Source organism: Cuculus canorus, chromosome 2, assembly GCF_017976375.1.
Source record: "Cuculus canorus isolate bCucCan1 chromosome 2, bCucCan1.pri, whole genome shotgun sequence".
NCBI lineage: Eukaryota > Metazoa > Chordata > Aves > Cuculiformes > Cuculidae > Cuculus > Cuculus canorus.
This window is the reverse complement of record NC_071402.1, coordinates 74879637-74900401: the sequence shown is the minus strand read 5'-3', so window position 1 is coordinate 74900401 and position 20765 is coordinate 74879637. Positions and strand designations below refer to the sequence as shown.

At 42.6% G+C, this 20765-nt stretch overlaps 1 protein-coding gene across 5 annotated transcripts in view; it reads right to left on the bottom strand.

Moving 5' to 3' along the window:
* The window catches only part of TENT4A (terminal nucleotidyltransferase 4A), a 60792-nt gene extending 42770 nt beyond the window's left edge, over positions 1–18022 (bottom strand). For all 5 annotated transcript variants that reach the window (XM_009570291.2, XM_054058173.1, XM_009570292.2 and 2 more), the window contains exons 1-4: positions 17150–18022; positions 3309–3432; positions 1764–1810; positions 766–886 (exon numbers count right to left, since the gene is read on the bottom strand). In XM_009570291.2, coding sequence (XP_009568586.2) covers positions 766–886; positions 1764–1810; positions 3309–3432; positions 17150–17916 — 1059 coding nt within the window. In that variant the 5' untranslated portion in view covers positions 17917–18022. The remainder of the gene's footprint in view (positions 1–765; positions 887–1763; positions 1811–3308; positions 3433–17149) is intronic.
* Positions 18023–20765: the final 2743 nt, after the last annotated feature.

Sequence of the window (20765 nt, the reverse complement as noted above, 5' to 3'; positions counted from 1 at the left end):
ATCCCTCTCCTCCTCAGACGAATCAAAGATTATTAGAGCTACAGTTAAATACTGCTACTCTAAGAGAAGCCATGGAAGTCTTCTAGACTTGAAAGAGTAACCCTATTTCAGAGAACACAAAAAGTAATAGCTTGCTCATAGAAGTTTGGAGTATTCTGCTTAGTCTCCTGGAGAAAACACCACTTGCTCCGTAACACAGAATTCTCATACTTGTAAGATTTTAGCACATTCAATGTGATCTGTTAGGCTTACAAGATAGATCCAAGAGATAGTACACATCAGTTTCACAAATGAAACAAAGCTCTGAAGATACATATTTTGGAAGGGAAAAATAAATGTTAGGTTTGGAACCCTTCACTACGTCATCAGAAACAAGGCAACCTGAAAAATTGGGATTTCAAGTGAGACAGCTGTAGCAGCTACTGGGCCCTGGCTAAACAAAGCCCTCTCGAAAGTCAGCGGAAAAACATTACCCAGGTAGTTCACTTATTTTACTAGGTATTTTGCAAATGCTGACTTTCAGACCTTTACTGACAACATAAGCATAAAGTATGGCCTTCCAGAAAATACAGTACACAACTATGATTGTTCATGTAAACTGTGCTACTGCTTAGCACATACATATTCTACTAAAATTTTGCACAGAATATAACATTCCACTTAAGACAACATTAATTCCTTCATGAATTAAAAACACCACTTAACACTAGCATTTTACAGGGTCTGAAAATTTTTCATTTCAGTATTCAAAAGACTATTACTTACCGTAGCTTTATCAAGTACTTTAATGGAATATGGCTCAGCCACATTGTGTTTTCTTAGTGCTTGCTCCAGCAGCTGTAAAGGGGGTCGTTCCCATTTCCCAAAAACAACTAGATCAATATCACTAGATAAAAAGAACAGAGCAGGAGATCTACTAAGTCTAAAGCACATTATTCCACTAAAAAAAAAGTAAAACTAACATTCTGCAAACTACAAGTCCTCCAGGGTGACCATTCTGCAACTTTAATCTAGGTTCCCAGTAAGCTCCCTTTATCAATGTTAAGGGATGGCGTAGTGTGCTTTAGGACCCAAAGTAGTACTATAGTTTCTTGCTTCCAGTGTTCCGATGAGCTCCTTTTACTTTTACTTTTCTTGCTTCCCCTCTCTGACTTCTGCAGCCCAATCACATCCCTCATCTACCCATGCTGATAAGCATGTTAATAGTCCAAACAATTTTTATCAGCCATTGTTAGTCATTGACATGAAAATTCCAGTGCACTCCTACTAAAAATTTAATTCACATAAAGACAACATTGTCTTCACAACACAGCTGCGCAGGTTTTCAACATGTCTCTATTGAACGATCAAGTGATTTAAAACACTGAATTAAATAAGACATTTTGCTCTTAAAAAAAACTCTGTGTTAAGTGACACAGTCAGTAATTCAACCTTATTTAACAAAACAGCATCTTTACACATGAAACTTTAAATACTCAGTTTCACTGTATCTTGAAATCAAAAAGCCAAAAACTAACCCCAAACCCAGGGAAGAAAAGGTAATTCACTGAAGGATCAGTAAGTACCTAGAGCAGTACACAAAGATATATCAAATACTTATCTCAAGTCTAAGTTCACAAGCTCTTCCTTTTGTCACATGGGATATCAGGCAAAAATTTTACTGGAAGTTTGATGGGTTTACACATTCCAATTTAAATTCCCCCTTGAAATTTACCATTATTCTACAAGAAGACAAGCCTTATATAAAGTAAATTATTACTTACCTAGTTGGAAGATAAAGACCTGTACTAAAGCTGCCAAATATCTGGACCTGAAAAAACCCACATCAGTGAATAACCTTGTAATTATGAACGGTCGCTGCATTTCACTTTCACAAGACTTAATATTTTTCTGGATCTGTTAAGGATATAGCCCAGTAAAAACGTTACTGAACTTACTTTACCACACAGTCTGTTAAGCCTGCACAACTGTGCACTTTCTCTTACAGATGCAACTTGAGAGGAAAGTGTATTTTTTAAACAAGAAATGACTACCAATGCTGCCAGCTGCAGAACACAGACTTTTGAAACAAATCCTTTTCATTATTTATTTCCAGTTCAACAGAATTATAAGCTGTTACATATTTCCTTCCTTTTCTGCTCCTTTCTTTCCACACAGGACAGCTTTACTGAAATTAGAAAAGTTTAAGGGAAACATTGTTCCAAATTTTTAAGTTTAAAACCAACAAATGCACCTAAACATGTAATTCAGAGAAACATGAATACTCCAGATGTTACTGTAAGGGTGATTACGAAATTGCAGTAAGTGATTGTGTGTGGAAAAGATGCTCTGCTAAAGAGACATTCAGATTCCACATCAAGTACCTTCAGGATGCTTCCAGTCTAGAGAACTGAGACATCCTTCCTCCTCTGCTACAGCAGAAAACAATTTACAAGTTCACTTCATTGAAGAGACATGTGAAAAGACTGGGCAACACTGGGTCATTTCAGTGTGTGTACTTGTTCCCAAAAGCTAGGAAAGCGTTACTAGTGAGGAAAATAGCAGGTGAGGAAGTAGATGAGCTTCACGGTATCTTTAGGCTCAGTACTGTGGCCACAGCCCACATGCTTTTTCATGGAAGGCTATGAAATCACAATGGTCTGGTCTGAAATGTTTTTCTGCTTGTTAATGCCATTACTATTTGGTAATCACAAAGGTGATGCTAAATATACAATTTACATTACATCCCTTTTGGATGTTTTTCATTTGGAAGAAACTTAATCTTTGGGTAGTACGGGGTTTGAAAAAAAACAAACTTCATTTACAAGATATGCCAGGAAGTACATGTACAATTTTCCCACTAAAACATGGCTAAAGCAATTCCCTGAAAGTCGAATTTGTGAAGAGTATAAAAACTCATAGGATTTAACTGTTTTTTTGTAAAATACTTTTATTTACAAATATCCACAGTCAGGACTCCCTGTAAAATGGATACATAGGTAGTCAGTCTCACTCCATATTCAAAATGAAGTTATGCAGATACAATCAATGTAATAAGCTTTTGCCTTAAGAAACACACTTTCTAAAGTGATCAGTTCTTCACATCCCCAGTTCTCAAAATGAAAATAATTATCATTAGCCTCCATTAACTTGAAATCTAGGTTTTAAATTTCCTCCAATTTTTTAAATAAACTGCCAAGTACTGCAAGAGCCGTGATATTAAATCAAGTCTTATCTGCTCATTTCTATAACAGAAAGACTGCAAGTTTAAGTGAGCCAAACTCTATGATTTACTACAGAAGCAAGACAGCACTTGAATTAACACTCACATCAGCTGTAGGCCAAAGATCTTTGATGACCGTTTCTATTCTTTTCACCACTTCTCTTCTCATAGCTGCTTCTTCAGGACGAGGGGACATGAAGTCATAGAAGTCAATTATTTCTTCATGTAGGCTAAAGGAGAAAGTAGCATCAGTTATAATGACAACGAATCTCAATAAAAACAGGCCACAGGCTTTAATACTATCGTTTAACCCAGACTAGCAGTATTTTCAAGAAAGGTGAATGCCACAACAATTAGGCTTTTAGATGGGAAACTGGAGGGTTTGAGATCTGGGATATGAGGCAAATATATTCACATTTGATTTTCATGGCAGCACCTCACAGTAATCTCAAAAATACCTGCATGCCAGCCCTTCTCACGTTACCTCAAAGCTAAAGATGCCAAAAGACAGAGAACACACACACAGGCAGACATTTACTAACCTTCTTGCTAGCTCAACAGTGAAGGTCAAATACAATTCCTGACTCCTGAAGATTATTTGCTTTAAAAATCAAAGCATAGTCTTATAAACTACACAACAATCTAAATGTGAAACAGCACAATTAAAAAATTCAAGTATGCTTATTCTTCCGGGGGTTCTTACTTCTGTTGTGTGTAGAAGTTTACACAGACTTGGAAACGGGCCACTGGCATTAATGAGATTTTGTAGAGGGCAATAAAAAGGATATTTGAGTATTCCCTGATGTAAAAACATCTTTGACGAATGGCAACTCCTTTGACCACTCAAGCCCTTTATTAGCCATTCATTCATAAAGATAGCGACCTTTCAATAAAACTACTCAAAGTGAGAACTGTTAACTATTTTCTCATGTGTAAAGCACGTTAATACCACTCCTACATGAGGAGTTCTGACACTAGATCTTTATACACTTAAGTCCTTCTATTTCCCATTTCCCAGTGCTATAGAAGACTTGATGCCAAGTTAGATAGAAGATATAATTTGAGTTTTCAGGTGCATGTTGTGTTTGCTTTCAAAGGAAAAAGCATCAAGCCATGCCAAATAAAAAACAGAAAAAATATTTCTTAAACAGGACAATAGCTACCGCTGGGGTATTTCAGAAGAACATCTTTTTGATGTTGACATATTTCTAAGATCTCTCTCGAATTGCAGAAACATGAATTCAATACTGTAGTGAAATCCAAATACTGTCTTAAAACAAGATAGTTTTAATCCTTAGTTAACATACTTAGCATTCTAAAAGAAACATTCTACACATCTCTAGTAGAATTCTTAATGCTTTCCCTGAGACTTTTGCAACTCATTTGCAAATGAGAATTCCCCCTCTAACAGATAGCCTTCAACAGACCGTTTGCTCAATTTTTAAGAGTCAGGATTCCTTTCTATATACAAAGATATTTTGTAAGCAAAGCACAAAGAGTTCTAAAAAGCATACATACTTAGAATTACTGTTTGCCCAGTTTGTCTTAAACTGGGACATTTAGCCACACAGTAGAGCTATCAACTAAACCTTTCAATTTGTTGATGAATCTGCTTGATTTCATAACTTCAGAGGAAGACAGAAAATACAAATGAACATGCACCTACTTTAGTTTGATCAGAGAAAGTATACTTCACACACACACACACTCCAAGATGACAAGACCAATGCAGAAAATACTTGCCTACACCTAACAGCAGTGGTGTCAAATAAAGACTTCCCATTATCCTGCTTATAAAAGTCAGCAGGAGGCAGACAGGTGCAAGACAAAGCTATTATCCAGCATCCTTGCAGCAATCCTCCCAAGTCTCCAGTCTGGCATACTTTTCAGGTGGATCCCAACCATAACGTGTATTAGCTCAAATGACTTTTCTTCCACTTATTTTTCTGAGTCTTTTTAGTCCATGTGTGCTTTTGTCATTCACACCATTCTGTGACAACTAAAGTGTGCATTAAAAAAAATGCTTTATTTCAAACCACTGACTGTTAATGATTTTATTTTATGGGGGGGGAGCGTAGTGGAATTTATTACTGGCAGTTCATCTCCAAACACAACATTTCTCAAGCTCTCAATTCCTATCCACTTGTTTCTACCCACCAGCTCTTCTCAAGCTAGCAATCCTCATCTGTTTCTCTCTCCCTACACAGGAGCATGTCCAAAGTTTGATCACTGCTAACCTTCTTCAGCTTGTCTTCAGCAGCAGCACATTTTCTGACAGGTGGCCACAAACGCACACAGTAATACATAATCACACTATTCCGTCCATGACACACACCTATTTTTATTTTGTTGTCCATGTCTTTGCAAAGATTGCTGCTACTAGAGGATATCTGAGCATACAGCTGCTCTTTAAAAGAAACCATTGTGAAGGAAGGAGCTTCAAGGTGTTTTCTAAACAATACCCACCAACAAAGCCCTGCCACTGGGGCTTCAGCTTGAATTATTTTTCTCCAGATTTATGATTCCATATTTGCTAGAATTTAATTTTATCAGCAATTTTATAACCTAATGAACAATAAATTCCCACTGTGACTATCCGCAGTCAGCTCTAGCTTTCTATTATCCTTTCTATCCTTTTCTCATTCATTTCTTCCCTACAGGTATTTATGAATACATCAAGAAACAGTCTTGAGTGATTCCACTGGTAACCTTCCCTTATTATAAAACAAATAATTTATTCATTCCTTTGGTTACTTCTAAGCAGTTAACTCATAAGCCCAGCAAACCTGTAACAGTTCAGTTATTATGAGGCCTTCAAAAAAATCTCAGAAACATTCTCCTGAAAAAGATCCAACAGTTCTGTGTTATCAGAACGACCAAATGAATAAGGATTAACAATGAATTCTTCAAGGAAATGAGACCTGTGAGACATTTACCTTTATCAAAGCACGCACTAGCCCCTTTCTCTGTTTATTCAGACACAATCTGTTTTCTTAGGGTATTAACCCCATCCAAACACTCCAGGAGATCCAGACACTCCTGAAACGAAGTGTTGCCAGTAGCCATCCCACATTGGGGAAGGGAGAGAATACAAGGGATCTCAGTTCTGCTACATGTTGCAGCCTCTACCATACACAGTGCAGTCTTTCAAAAGCAGCCCCTAGTCTGTCAGCAAGGCCCAAAAAACAGCAAGCACACAAGCACTCTCTCACTTCAATCCCCCCTGAGCTTCTGTTAGGTGATTTACACTGTCACATTCTTAACCATATCATGAAGGACTTAAAACAATACCACTCAGCTCTAGTCTACATTTCCTTCCTTGGTCTATTTTTTAAGTCACCTTCACAGTTTCTACTTTGCACCGGCAAGGCAGTACTTCATTTAATGCTTCAGTTTGCTTGGGACAACATAAGAAATAGATAATCAGAAGTCATGTAAAGTTCAAACTCTACACCATGGTTTCATGGTTAAGTTCTTCTGGAATTCTTCAGTATACACCACCAGACACGGCTGTACAACTGTATCATTCCACTGATGGATTTAAATGCCATTACAGAAATTTAAAATTACAGTCACCTGCAATCAAATAGTTTTGGTGAGAAACCTCTTAGGTCCTTCTCTGACAAACAGCAATGCAATCAGTTCACTTAGGTTTTACTACATGATCCAATTGCTCCTGGGTGCCCTTTCACGTTTCTCTTTCTGTGAACCCTAGAGACAGGCAAGTTTCTTGCATTTTACCCTTTTGGCTTCCATGTGAAGTGTAGTTTAGATTTTTCTAAACATCCTTTCTCAAGCAAGGTTACTGGAACACAGTTCCAAAAAACAGGTCTGATACACATAAAACACAATGCTGTGCACTGCTCAAGACTATCTCAGAGTAAATATGAAATAGGATTGACACCTTTGGATACCAAAAATTTAACCTCTTTACTATTTTAGGGAATGCAGACACATTTCTAGTCTTCAGATTAAAATAATAATTGGGAGACACTCTCAGACTTTTGTAATGTTTTTCCTTAAAGGCAGGTTTCAGCAAAAAGAGATCATTTAACAAGGTTTAACAAGGCCAAGTGCAGAGTCCTGTCCCCTAGGCCTGGGGAAGAGCGTCTGGAAAGCTGCCTGGCAGAGAAGGACCTGGAGGTGCTGGTCGACATCCAACTGAACATGAGCCAACAGTGTCACAAAGTCGCCAAGAAAGCCAATAGCATCTTGGCTTGCATCAGAAACAGCAGGGCCAGCAGAACCAGGAAGTGATTCCCCACCTGTACTCAGCACTGGTGAGGCTGCAACTCAAATCCTGTGTTCAGTTTTGGGCTCCTTACTATAAGTAATACATTGAGGTCCTGGAGCATGTCCAGAGGAGAGCGATGGAGGTGGTGAAGGGGCTGGAGAACAAGTCTTATGAGGAATGGCTGAAGGAATTGGGGTTGCCTAGCCTGGAGAAGAGGACGCTGAGGGGAGAACTTACTGCTCTCTACAATTACCTAAAAGGAGGTTGCAGAGAGGTCGGTGTTGGTCTCTCCACCCAAGTGATAGGTGATAGGACAAAAGGGAATGGACTTGAGCTGCATCAGGGGAAGTTTAGATTGGACATTAGAAAAAATTTCTTCACTGAAAGAGTTATCGAGCACTGGCTTGGCTGCCCAAGGAGGTGGTTGAGTCACCATCCCTGAGGGCATTTAAAAAGGGGGGCAGATGAGGTGCTGGGGGATATGATCTAGTAGTGGACAAGTACAGTTGGACTTGATGATCGCAAAGGTCTTTTCCAACTATCTTCAACTATTATCATATATAACATTGACTTGTTACCTCAAGGGCTAACTCCAAAGCAGTAAAATCAAATTCTCAAACAGCATCGACAAATGAGAAGGTTAATGAAAAGCTACAGAGGCTTTATTCCCTCAAGTAAGCATCCTGTTTCTTTTCAACATCACATCTATACTACCAAACACATTAATTTATTCTAAAGGAACAGACAGAAACGTGAGTGCATGATTTATGTGGAACAACTGATGCTTTTTAAAAATATATTCATTCTAGTAAGTAAAGAACATTTTTCTAACTAAGAAGTCTAATGTATCACCCAAAAATCTTCATAAATAGAGAGAATACATGCCACAACTAAAGCACGTGGGTGCAACACTATGGGTGAGCAGGAAAAGGGGGGTAAAAGAATGGAGATACGTAGACAGCATTTTAACAGAAACTTGTTGAAATAAAGGTTACAAATAATAGGTTATGTTCTTTCAGTGAAATGTGAACTCAAAAATGCCCAAGGATTTTGCTGTCTCAAGATTAAATGGTGAAAGGTCCAGCAGCCACTGTGCATATTTGAGGAATCTTTCCATCTACACCTTCACCTACAGCTACTGCAAAGATAACTGCATTACCATGGAAATGCAGATGAACTCTTACACGACAGCAATCATTTCAACATTTGAAATCAGTGCTACAGTTTAAAACTCAGGAATACTGTTTATAGAAATAAAGGAGAATATATACATGACTGAAAGAGATAGTATATTCTGAGATACAGACTTGTTCCAATAAAATATCTGCAGAAGTAGCAAAAATAGACCTGACAGAGAAGAGGTGATGAATTTACAGTTCTTTTCCTTCCACATCTATCAGGTGCCTTCAGTTTTGTACACCAGTCCTCACTACCAGCAACACTCACATAATAGTACTCTATTCCCTATGTAATGTTCTAGGCTTACAGATGAAAGGAACTATGAAAACCTAATGGTACATTCATAGACTGTACTGCTGCACCAAATCAGTCTCATAATAGTACCTAACTCAACAATTATTTTTGTCACTGTAATTGTATGGTAGGCAAACTCTGACTGGCAGGATAAAAAAACTTCAACTATATAGAACTTCTAAATGTGAGCTGTGAAATTACAGGTAGGTACCCTAAATACTAAATTCAAATAAAAATCAAGTTTACTCTGCAAGGAAGGAGAGAAAATACTCTTTTCTCATCCACAAAACAAAGATGGTACAAATACATTGTTCTTTTTCCACAAGAGATCACATTGTTCGCACTTCCTCTCCATTTTCTTTGCCCCACATTCTTGCACGTCAGAGCCAATCCTAATGTCAGATTGAGTTTCTTGACAATTAAATCCTACTTCTAAGGAGCACCTGACAGTTTGCAAACTAAAATACTAAGCCCGTTGGATTGATTTACACTACAAATTTCCAGACTTAAGTAACAGAATTTGTTTGCATCTTGGAATAGAAAAGGAATCAGAAACTAAGCTATTTTTGCGAAGTATGTCAATCCAACAAAACTCAGCCACTACCTTATTAATGTCTGAATGTACTTTGAAAAAGCTGCATTATAAAAATCTAGAAAAGAAAATGACCTATGTCTACAAGTTAATACATAGCAACATAGATCCACTACGTAAGCTTCTGAACAGCTGTACATTAATCCTGCCTTAGGTTGCTGGACTTCACCACAACACCAAGAAAACATCACATAATTATTTTGTTGCATCAGTGAAGGAGCATATCATATGTCAAACCTTGGAACTGAATCAGCAAGCTTGCAATGCCAACAAATAGAACCGCTACACACTGAAATTCCTGTCTTAATACTATTCTTTTCCAAATGCCCAAAGATAGCAAGCAATTAACAGCCCAGACAAGTCAGAAAGGTTGCAACAGCAGTAACACATTAGTGATGAGAGACTAATTATCCCCACATAGATCAGGTATGCATTACACCAAATTAGCCACTGAAATGTTTAAGAGGAAAAGCTACTGTTGACAACCGCAAGCAGCAGAGTCTAATTCAAAAAGCGTCCATCAAAGCACCACGAGCAGCAAACTCTGCACGTTCAAATTCAGTATCTTTGCAAGGCAACAAAAGCTAGAAAAGCCTTTTCTGGATTTAAGTACTGCTGCAGTTCACCACATTAAAAGAGGAAGCTTCTTAATTTAAGAATCTCAATGAAAAATAAAGGAGTTTCAGAGACTATTAAAGATACCACATTGGTTGTTTAGCAAAAGCATGCATCACTAATCAGATTTCACAGGATTTCACCTTGTCACAGGATTCCATCAGATGTTTTCAGAAACCCTGAAGTCACGTACAAAGCAGGAAGAGAGGATTGTAAGATTAAGGATATCAAAAAGGATTATGAGGAACAACTTAACGAGATGCAAACCTATGCTTGAGAAAGGATAAACTAACTCAGGAGACCAAAAATCTGCTCCTGTTAACTGAATTAAATTATTAGGACAGAGAAAGCTAAACAAGCACAATATCACAATGCACGAGAAGGAGAGAAGCTAGTATTTTTTTTTTTTTCTTTTTATCATCCCTCCGGTTTCCCTGATCCCTAGCTACACAGGGAGAATTTGTCCCAAAACAACGTTTTAATAGAAAATACTTCACAGCAAATTTCCCGGTAATGCGGTATTCACTAAAAGCAGCACTCATTTGACACTGCATTTGTATCAGAAGAATATTAAGCAGCAATTTTTTTTTTAAATTTAGAAGCATTAGTTTTGACATTCATAATAGCCAAACTAGTCAAAAGTAGTATCAACTGAACACATGAATAGTTATGACTATACCAATATGTTAACATAACTTTTGTAAATGGAAGTAGTGTCTTAAGGAAAAGCATCAGGAATTACTTGCGAAAATCAGTGAACCACAAAGAAAACCCTAGTACCTACTTGGATTTCCAAATGGCAGTTGACAATGGTCCCACATTATCCTTTTGAAGACTTACAAAGAAACTAAGCTGACACAGAACGAGAGGGAAGACCCTCCTGTAGACAAAGTGCCCTACGCTAGTCAACATCCTTATATATGAACTGGCAAGGGTACAAATAGTAGAGCAAAGAAGTCTGATGCTGCAAGGTTATCTAGAGTAAGCCAGCTCAAGAACTGCAGATGGACATTAAAATACAGACTGCAAAATACAGACTGCAGGCAGAATTTGAGATAGGATAAATATAAGCACATAGGCATATGAGAAGATTCTATCTTTAAAGAGACGCAATAAGGGGCTTTGCACCAGTTCTAAACACTGAGAATTAAGATCTTGAAATAAGCATTCTGTGAAAAGCTCTGTTCAATACCCAGTAGCCAAAAAGAACAGGCAAGTCTCATGTTAGTAATCAGGAAACAAAGTACAAGACAGAACAAGACAGCACAAGCTGTAGGAATACCGCGACAATATCACACACAGGTCCAAACCATTCCAAGTCCCAGAGATACAACAGAACTGTAAAGCATACAGAGGTGATAAACATCTAGACACAAGAAACGGCTTCAACAGAAAGAATGATTAAACATACTAGAAAACAGACAACTGTCAGGTGATTCAACTGTTCCCTTACCTCTTTCTGTCAGCTGCGAAGAGCACATGGACTGCTTCATCAATGCATAGACTTGTGGCTGGCAGCAACTACAACCCTAGTGACAGCCTCAGGACAAAAACACTGCATCTTTACATAATGCATAGCTTAACTGAGGAACACCTTGCCACAGAATGCATCCCAGAAGCTCATACCAGCTCAAGATGAAATGATACAAATTTATACATGTAAAGCACAATAAGTTTTAACAATGCCTTGACTGTAGCCCAGGTAGTTTGAGAACCATAAGTCATTTAAATCTGAGAGATTATTCCAGGAAATATCACCACAGGCTCATACTGATATATTCTTCTCCCAGCATTTGGCATTAGCCTCTAATGTTCTCACCCAGTACAGCTGTTTATGTTCTTAGTGCTGATTATCTCTACTGCCAAAGTCTAACAACTGTGCAAAAGCATCACAAGGTTGATGCCAGGATTAAGCTGCACACAGATGTAAGCACCTGTCATACAAAGACTTCTCATGTATTACTACTGTAGCTCAGCCTTTCTGACCTCTAGCACTATGGTCTCTCAAGTCTCCTGCTGCCAAAATATTCCCTTCCTTCCTTCCATTACCAAAAGCATCGATCTAACTATGCTAGGCGTCCACTTTGCAGGAAACTTCGAGCTTTACCTACTCTAGTTAACCTAGGTGACTGCAAAAAAGAAATGTTCTGTTCATCCAGCAGCTATCCTTGAACTCTGTTGTGTATCAATCTTTACATATGAAAACAATCCGTTCTACCATGTCCCAATGCTCCATCAAGCCTCTCTCCAGACATTTACTACAACTAACAGGCAAACTACTCCCAATCTCCTCCTTGCATTCTAAAGTATATAACGCATAGTTCTGCCCTGATCCTAAAGCCACATCAAACAAGAATCTTGCATACGCTGCCCGTGCTGCCTGCCTCTCACATTAAAACCTTCAGTACAGGGATTCACCTAACATCGCAGATAACAGACACTAACAATTTAACAGATGAAGCATAACCCATTGTGTGGATTCTTTATTAGAAAGTATTGGAGCAAGACAGCACTGTTAAGTATAGGGAGGAGTTAGAACACCACCCTTGGTAATCCTTTAAAGCCCTTACAAGTGCTGGACACCTCAGTGCAAATGGTAAAGGCTTCACAGAGTTTCCAGAGTCTGCATTTTTTTCAGCTCAGCCAAAGTACAAGAAAAAAAATTTGCAAAAGAGGCTGACAATGTGGCATCCCTACACATTGACCTGGATTGTCCATCCCTGTCACCAGCATACTAAGAAGCAAGGGTCAACAAACACGGAACTAGAGCTATGGAAGGTCCTGAACGCAATGCATTTTTAACAGTGCATTGCACAAATCCCAGTAATTGAAATTATCTTGGTGGCCAAAGTTCAGCAGTATATCATAAAAGCAAAAAAACCCAGTAAGACTAGAATTAGAAACACTTCAGCACACAGATGAAGAAATAAATAAAACCTAACAGATTTAGCATATAGTAACATCACCAAATACAAGTAGCTACAGAAATTAATCTCTGGACATCATTTTTGGTACACAGCATCCTTCAGCTGCAAACTAGTGAACATGGAAGCAAGTCATCTGCGGAAACATCATTATAAGCTTACCTCGCTTATAAGAGCTCTGCCCAGGTTATCTGCTATGGTCACCAGACAATGCTGGCCTGAATCATCCTTCAGCCTATCAAAATGCAGAGGTGCTTATGCTCTTACGCTCTACAACAGAACTTTTCTGACATTGTCAAGAGATGGTTCAAGACAATAGGCATGGAGGGGGGGGGGGAAATGAATGCAACAAATCATCAGATGCAATGCAACACTAATTAATCCAGGCAAAGCAGCATCCCAACATATCATCGCACTTCTGGTATCCACACCAATCCTCAACAAGCCAGTTCTGTTATTTCTGCACAGCACTGTAACGTATGTACCAGGCAGATATGCCAGGTATTTCAGCAGTAATCCCATTCAACATCTACAATTAATCTGAATACTTAGTTATACGTATGAAGCAGAGCAGGCTCAAATTGTTAAAAATGACTTAATTCTTTACTTACTTTGTTAAATTCATATTAATAAACAGAAAAATTACATCAGATGTGGTTTTATACTATTCATAGGCTATTAGTTACATCTTAAGAGAGAGCATCCTATTAGCTGTGTACCCCAAGCAATGCAAACACAGCAGCAGTCCCGAGTAAAATATTTAGAATAGCTTGCTTCCATTTCTTGAAATGAAATTCCAGCAATTTTAAACTCTCTGTATGCTTTAATTAGTCAGATATATTTAAAATACTAACTTTATGGAAACAGAAGGTATTACTTTGATGTACAAAGAAGGTAGACTCTAAGATGCCAGATGTATCAAGAGGATACTTTACAGTAGTAAGAAACCACAGGTAGTTCTGAACATCAGTCAAGTTTGAACTAACATCATAAAATTAAAGGACACTTAGCTGCATCTCATCTGAAACCAATCATTTTGCCACATGTACTGTGCGGTTCTCCAAAACTAAACCACTTAAGAATTTACACTGAAGTTATATTGATCACTCTGGAAGCACTGGAAAAAATATGCGCTTCATTCTCCTCATTCCTTACCTTCCAAAAATCTGGAAAAAAGTTGACATAGATCAATCTAGGGCATCCTAAACTATACTTTAGGACAAAATCTCATCGGGCGTGGCTATTCACACTAGTGTTTTATGAGGAGAATTTTCCTTTACAACACAAAGATTGGCATGCTACTGTCACAATGTAGTAAAAGCAATACGTCTGAGTTCATTGCAAAATAAGAATGCTGTACATAAAAAGAAGAGCACAACCTCAACCTTCACAACATAAAGCATACCTAAGCATCAGCACACCTACCATCACAAAGTCACTGAATACAATCCGTTTCAAAAAAAAAAAAAAGATGATGACTTGCACTCCTACAGACAATCTCCAACTCTGAATGAGAAAGTGGAGAGAGCACAGTACTATTTCAAAGCACAGAAGCAGGCATTTCATCTACTACTGCAAAAGTACTACTGCAGCCTGGGAGAGGCTGCAAATTACCCTTAGTCTTCTACCAAAAGACAATACAATAATCATTTCACTTGGAAGAATGTGTAGAAAGGCATTCTGCAGAGAACAACATTCATGGCTCTCACATTCATACATACTATAAGAGCAACTATGATCAAGTCCTTCTTCCTAAAAATCTGTGCCCAAAGCAGAACACAACTGAAGGTTGCAAGGATGACATTTTGCCAGCTGCATACACCAGTTTGACACCACCACTTAAGATGTTCTGTCAATCGACTATCACGGTTACGGAAGTGATGCTTCAGGACTGGGCTGACGTTTCCAAGTAACACCAGGAAACAAGTCAGAAACATAAAAGATCCAGGAGAAACTTCTGTAGGGACCTGTTTCAGCAGTAGTCAGGAACTACCGTGGAAACCAGACACCTAAAGCCACTCCATCAGTGACAATAACCTTGCTATTTCAATCATTTAAGTACTTCATAAAAAAAATTAAACACCAAACAGAAAATTGGTTTAGAATACATAGAATGTCCAAGATTCAGCTTTGGTAACAGAACTCAACATCTAAGGCAAAAACTGAGTCTCATACTTAAGTGTCTACAGTCTGAATTTCCATGCTCTCCTTCAGCACTAGTTTCCTGCTACTCCAACAAAGCTAAGGCGTTCACACAGTTTTGCGAAGCTTAATGATTCGACAAATTAATCCAAGACAGTCCAAATCTACAGGATTACACATGTTGTAATTGCCCCTATCCCACTCTTAGCATCAGGACTCATTGTAGCAATACAGATCCTTGACAGAAGATCAAGAAACACAGCTTCCACTCTCAAAAATATTTAGCCAAGAATTTGTCACTAACACATCAGCAAAAGAACAACTTGCATTACAGTATTGAATAGTGCAACTGAAGCTTCACTAAACAATTTTCTGGTGTGTGGATTCTCTATAAATTTATGCTTGCAAAACAGTATAACCTTTATTAAAGTAAGGCAAACAGAAAACGGGAAGAAGATGGAAGATAACGATATGTGATTGGCTCAGGTGATGCTGTTTAACAGCTGAAGTACAGAACCTGCAGTGCTCGGATGAAATTCCCAAGTTTGCCACAGACCTGCTACGTGACCTCAGGCAACTCCCTCACCCGCCTGCCTGGAGAGCTACCTCAGTGACACTCACTTATCTTACACAGATAAATTAAAATGTTAACTCAGTGTTCTGCTGCATCTCCAAGGAAATCAAAAAAACACATTCAAACTACTTTTACAATATTACAGGAATTTTAGATTTTCATCTTCTCAGTACAGGACACAAAGCTCCTAGCATATGACGCCTCTTAAAAAGCCAAATCTTAGCTTCCTGTAAGGACTTTTCTTTTTCAGTATCAGTTTGGAAGTAAAAAGCAGTGGTCATAAGTCTTGATCTCCCCTGTAGAGGCTACAGACAGAATTTTAAAAATGTCTTTTAATCCTTATGGATAACTTTAATGCACTCAACACCTGACAGTACCACCCAAAAGAGAAATGGAAGAAGTTGTCCTGAATTAAAAAAAGGTGTACCCTGTTATCTTCATCTATTTCCCTTTACAAATATGCAGTGCCTTTACTTCAGAAGCATCCAAGGGTCCTGGATTTTAGGAGTTCCAAGAAACTATTTATGAAATTACATCAGAAATCTGCTCTGGTCAATCCATACAGCTAGCATTTTTTTCCGTGAATAAAATAACCTTAACATTAGAAAGCGATGTCTGCCCTTGAATGAGTGAAATTTGACAGCTGAAATACAGAAATTTCATGAAGCGCCCCAGAGATGCAGTCCCTTCTACAAGCCCCTCAGATCAAACCGAACACTCAGCCTTACTAACTATCCATTTATATGAGAAAGTTATGGCCACAGAATAGGATAAGCTTCAGTTCAGATATTGGCTGGGTCAATCTATTCCAGAGATAGAACATTTCCTCCAAAAACAGTCTAAGACCACATTGACTTTCATACTTACTTCAGCCAGAATTGGCACTTCCCTTTCAACTCACGTGCTAACATTCCCCAAAGTAACCACTCTGCCACAACCTAAACAGAGGCATTTAAAAATCAGCAAGGGTCTTCCTTGAGCTCCTCTGAACTGACATCCCCCACTCCCCCTTACAATGTGAATTGACCCCTAGGAGCTTGACAGACATTGTCCATTCATCTTTGCTTTAATTACCGCGGGTGTTGTTTGGTAGTGGCCTGACATCTTCAACCCTGCAATAAGACAAGACTTAACCCTCTGTATCCATAGGTTCCCAGGCCTGCATTGCTGCTTCAGTCAGGAGCCACCCAGCCAGCACAGACCGAGGTGATTTACCAGAGAACACGTTTCCTCCCCCTCCCGCCCCCATCCCCATCATCAACCTCACTGCCACGGCCGGCTGCAAGGGAGTCTGTGTGACCCCAACCCACCCCACCTCCCACGCCCAGGGGAGCTGCAGGAGACGCTGCCAAGGTCCCCCTTTCCTGAGAATCCTAGGGCCCCGGCTGCTCACCCCTGCACGCCCGGGCTGTATTTCCTCGTCTTCCAGGGTGTGCCGGGGCTCTGCAGCGCTGGCTGAGGCGGCTGCCGCTGCTGGTGGGGGGAATTGTTGACGGCGACGCCACGGCTGCCGGAGAGCAGGTAATTCATCCCATAGGTGCTGGCTTTATTCTCTCGTTTCCTTCGTCCCGGGTGGTACTGGTGCTGCTGGGGAGACGCCGGCGGGTGGGGGCTGCGCGCCAGATGCGGGGGCTGGTGGTGCCCGTTCACCCCGTTCACTTTGTTCTCGTGAAAGTTAAAAAACTCGCCGGGTCCGGTGCCGCTGCCCGGCAGCCCGGGAGGAGCCACCGCCGCCGCCCGGGGTCCGCAGGAGGAAGAGGAGGAGCCGCCGCCGCCGCACGATCCCGACGAGGAGAAGCCGGGGCTCTCGGTGCCGGATTCCACCGACGAGCAGGAGGACGAGGAAGACACGGAAGGCGATTTCTGCAGCCGCCGCCCTCCCTCGCCGCCGTTAGCCACGGCGGGCCCGGCGGGCACCAGTCCGGTCAGCAGGGCCGGGGGAGAAGGCGAAGGCGAGGGCGGCGAGGACGAGGAGCAGCGGGAGGAGGAGGAGGCGACGGCGGGCGGCGCGTCCAGCGCCGGCGAGTTGAGGCAGAGGTAGTGCGGGAAGCTGGCGCCGCCCCGGCCCCCGACGCCTTGCGAGGTCTCCCAAATCTGCATCCACAGCGCATTCGCGGGGCCTTTCTGCTCGGGCTGGATCCAGGCCACGCGGGGATCCATCCACGCCCGACGATCTCCCTTCTTCTCCTCCGACCCTCACGGCCCGGCCAGAGCGCCGCGCGCACTCCCTCTCTTCCGCTCCGCGTCCGCGCGCCGCCGCCGCCCCCCCCCCCCCCTCCGGCTCCCCGCGCGCCGCCCCACGCGCTCAATGCCTCCCCGCAACCCCGCTCCGCATCCGCGCGAAGCCCCACGCGCTCCCCGCTCCTCTGCACCTGCACCCGCCGCCGCCGCCGCCCCCCCCTCCCCCCCCCGCCTCGCCTTAGCGCGCCGGGCCCGGCAGCGCCGCTTTAAGCACGGCCCAGGAGCGGCCGCATGTGCCGCCCGCGGGGGAGGGAAGGAAGGCGGGAAGGAAGCAGGGAGGGAGGGAGGGGAGGCAAAGCCAGGCGATCGCGGCTCTTCGGGAAAGAAGCGGCGCAAAAACTGTACCCGGCCCGCCGCCGCGCGCTCCCTTCTCGCCGTTCCAATGTGGCGTGTGTGTGTGTGCGTGTTCCCCCCCCACCAACCCCCAACCGAGCCGAGCCAGGGTGCACACCGCGCATGCGCCGCGGGTTTTAAACCTTCACTGGAGACGGCCGCCCTGGCAACCGCACATGCGCGCTGGCGGCCCCTCGCCATGGGGAGGGAGGGGCCAGCCCTGCGGGGGCGGGGCTCCGGGACAGCTTCCCACCCTCCGCCGCCAGGGCTCTTGTGCGCGTGCGCGACGGCGGGGTCGGGGGGGCGGTGATGGAGGCGCTCGGGAGAGTTCGGAAGGAATCGGAAGCGCTCGGAGCTGACGTCGGAAGGGTTCAGTGGCGTTCGGTAGCCCTCAGGGGCGTCGGAAGAACACGGACGTGCTCGGAAGAGTTCGGAAAGAGTTGGGAGGTGTCGGAAGGGTTCGGTAGAGCTCGGAGGCCGTCGGTGGGGTTCGGTGGAGTTCGGAAGCGCTAGGGCGTGCTCGGTGGGGGGAGGTATCGCAAAGGTTCGGAAGGGCTGGGGGCGGGACAGGTTGTGCCTGCAGGCGGGGGCACACGGGGCGGGAGCAAGGGGGTGATCCCATGCTTGTCTTTCCAGCTCCAGCAAAGCACCGTGAAGTACTACTTTTCCACTGAATGCTTAAGTTTCTATAGAGCTTGAATCTCAGGGAGGCAGTGCTTGTTCCAGAGAGGGTCTCTGTAATGGTTGGGATTCGTGTGCAGTGATTATAAAATCCCAGAATCGTTTGGGTTGGAAGAGACCTTAAAGATAATTCAGTTCCAACCCCCCTGCCATGGGCAGGGACATCTCCCACTAGATCAGGCTGCCCAAGGCCCTACCCAACCTGGCCTTGAACACTTCCAGGGATGGGGCATCCACAGCTTCCCTGGGCAACCTGTGCCAGTGTCTCACCACTCTCATAGTGAAGAATTTCCTCATTATGTCTCGTGTAGATCTGCCCCTCTCCAGTTTATGCCCATTGCCCATAACCCTATCACTACCAGTCTTTGTGAACAGTCCCTCCCCAGCTTTTCTGTAGCCCCTTCAGGTACCAGAAGGTCACTATAAGATCTCTTCGGAGCCTTCTCTTCTCCAGGGTAAACAACTCCAACTCTCTCAGCCTGTCCTTGTAGGGAAGGTGCTCCAGCCCTCTGACCATCCTTGTAGCCCTCCTCTAGACCCGTTCCAACAGCTCCATATCCCTCATATGTTGAGGATTCCAGAACTGGACACAGTATTCCAGATGAGGTCTCACAAGAGAGGAATAGAGGGGCAGAATCCCCTCCTTCGCCCTGCTGGCCACGCTTCTTTTGATGCAGCCCAGGACACGTTTGGCCTTCTGGGCTGCGAGCGCGCATTGCTGGCTCATGTTCAGCTTCTCATTGACCAGCACCTCAAGCCCTTCTCTGCAGGGCTGCTGTCAAGCACATCATCTCCCATTGTGTACTGAAAATGGGGACCCGACCCAGGTGTAGGACCTTGCACTTGGCCTTGTTGAAGGGGGCCCACTTCTCCAGTCTGTCCAGGTCCCTCTGGATGATATCCCGTCCTTCCGGTATGGCAACTACACCACTCAGCCTGGCGTCATCTGCAAACTTGCTGAGGGTGCACTCAATCTCACTCTCAGTATCATTGGTGAAGATATTAAACAGCACCCGTCCCAGTATGGACCCCTGAGGAACACCCCTTGTTATGAATCTTCATCCGAACGTCAAGCTGTTGACCACTACTCTTTGAATATGACCATCCAACCAATTTCTTATCCCCTAGACGTCCACTCATCAAATCCATATGTCTCCAATTTATGGAGAAGGATGTTGTGGGGGGCTGTGTCAAAGGCTTTACAGAAGAAAAGTCCAGATAGATCACATCCATCAGTTTACCCCATCATAGAAAGCCACTAGGCTGGTCAGACAGGGTTTGCCCTTGGTGAAGCCATGCTGGCTGCCATTAATCACCTCCCCATCCTCCATGTGCTTTAGCATAGCTACTAGGAGGATCTGTTCCATGATCTCCCAGGCACAGAGATGAGGTTGACAGGTCGGTAGTTCCCAGGGTCATCTTTTCTACCCTTTTTAAAAATAGGCACAGTGTTACCCTTCTTCCAGTCAGTGTAACATTGGGTTAGATGTCTATGGCCAGTGTGGTGGTTTCGAATGCGGATACTCTGTGTTTCTGCTGCCGTCTAAGGATCAGCCAGCCCTCCAGAATGATGTTCATAACTGTTCTCGCTCTAATCCAGTGATCTGGCCTTTTCCTTGAGCAGCTTTAGCCATGTATATGGATCAAGTGTCTTCTCCCTGGCAGAATCCTAGAGTCTGCAGTACTCACGTCAATTGTACGGCACCTACCTGACAGCAGAACAGCAGAGGGAAGGGTTGCACATGCATAATGGC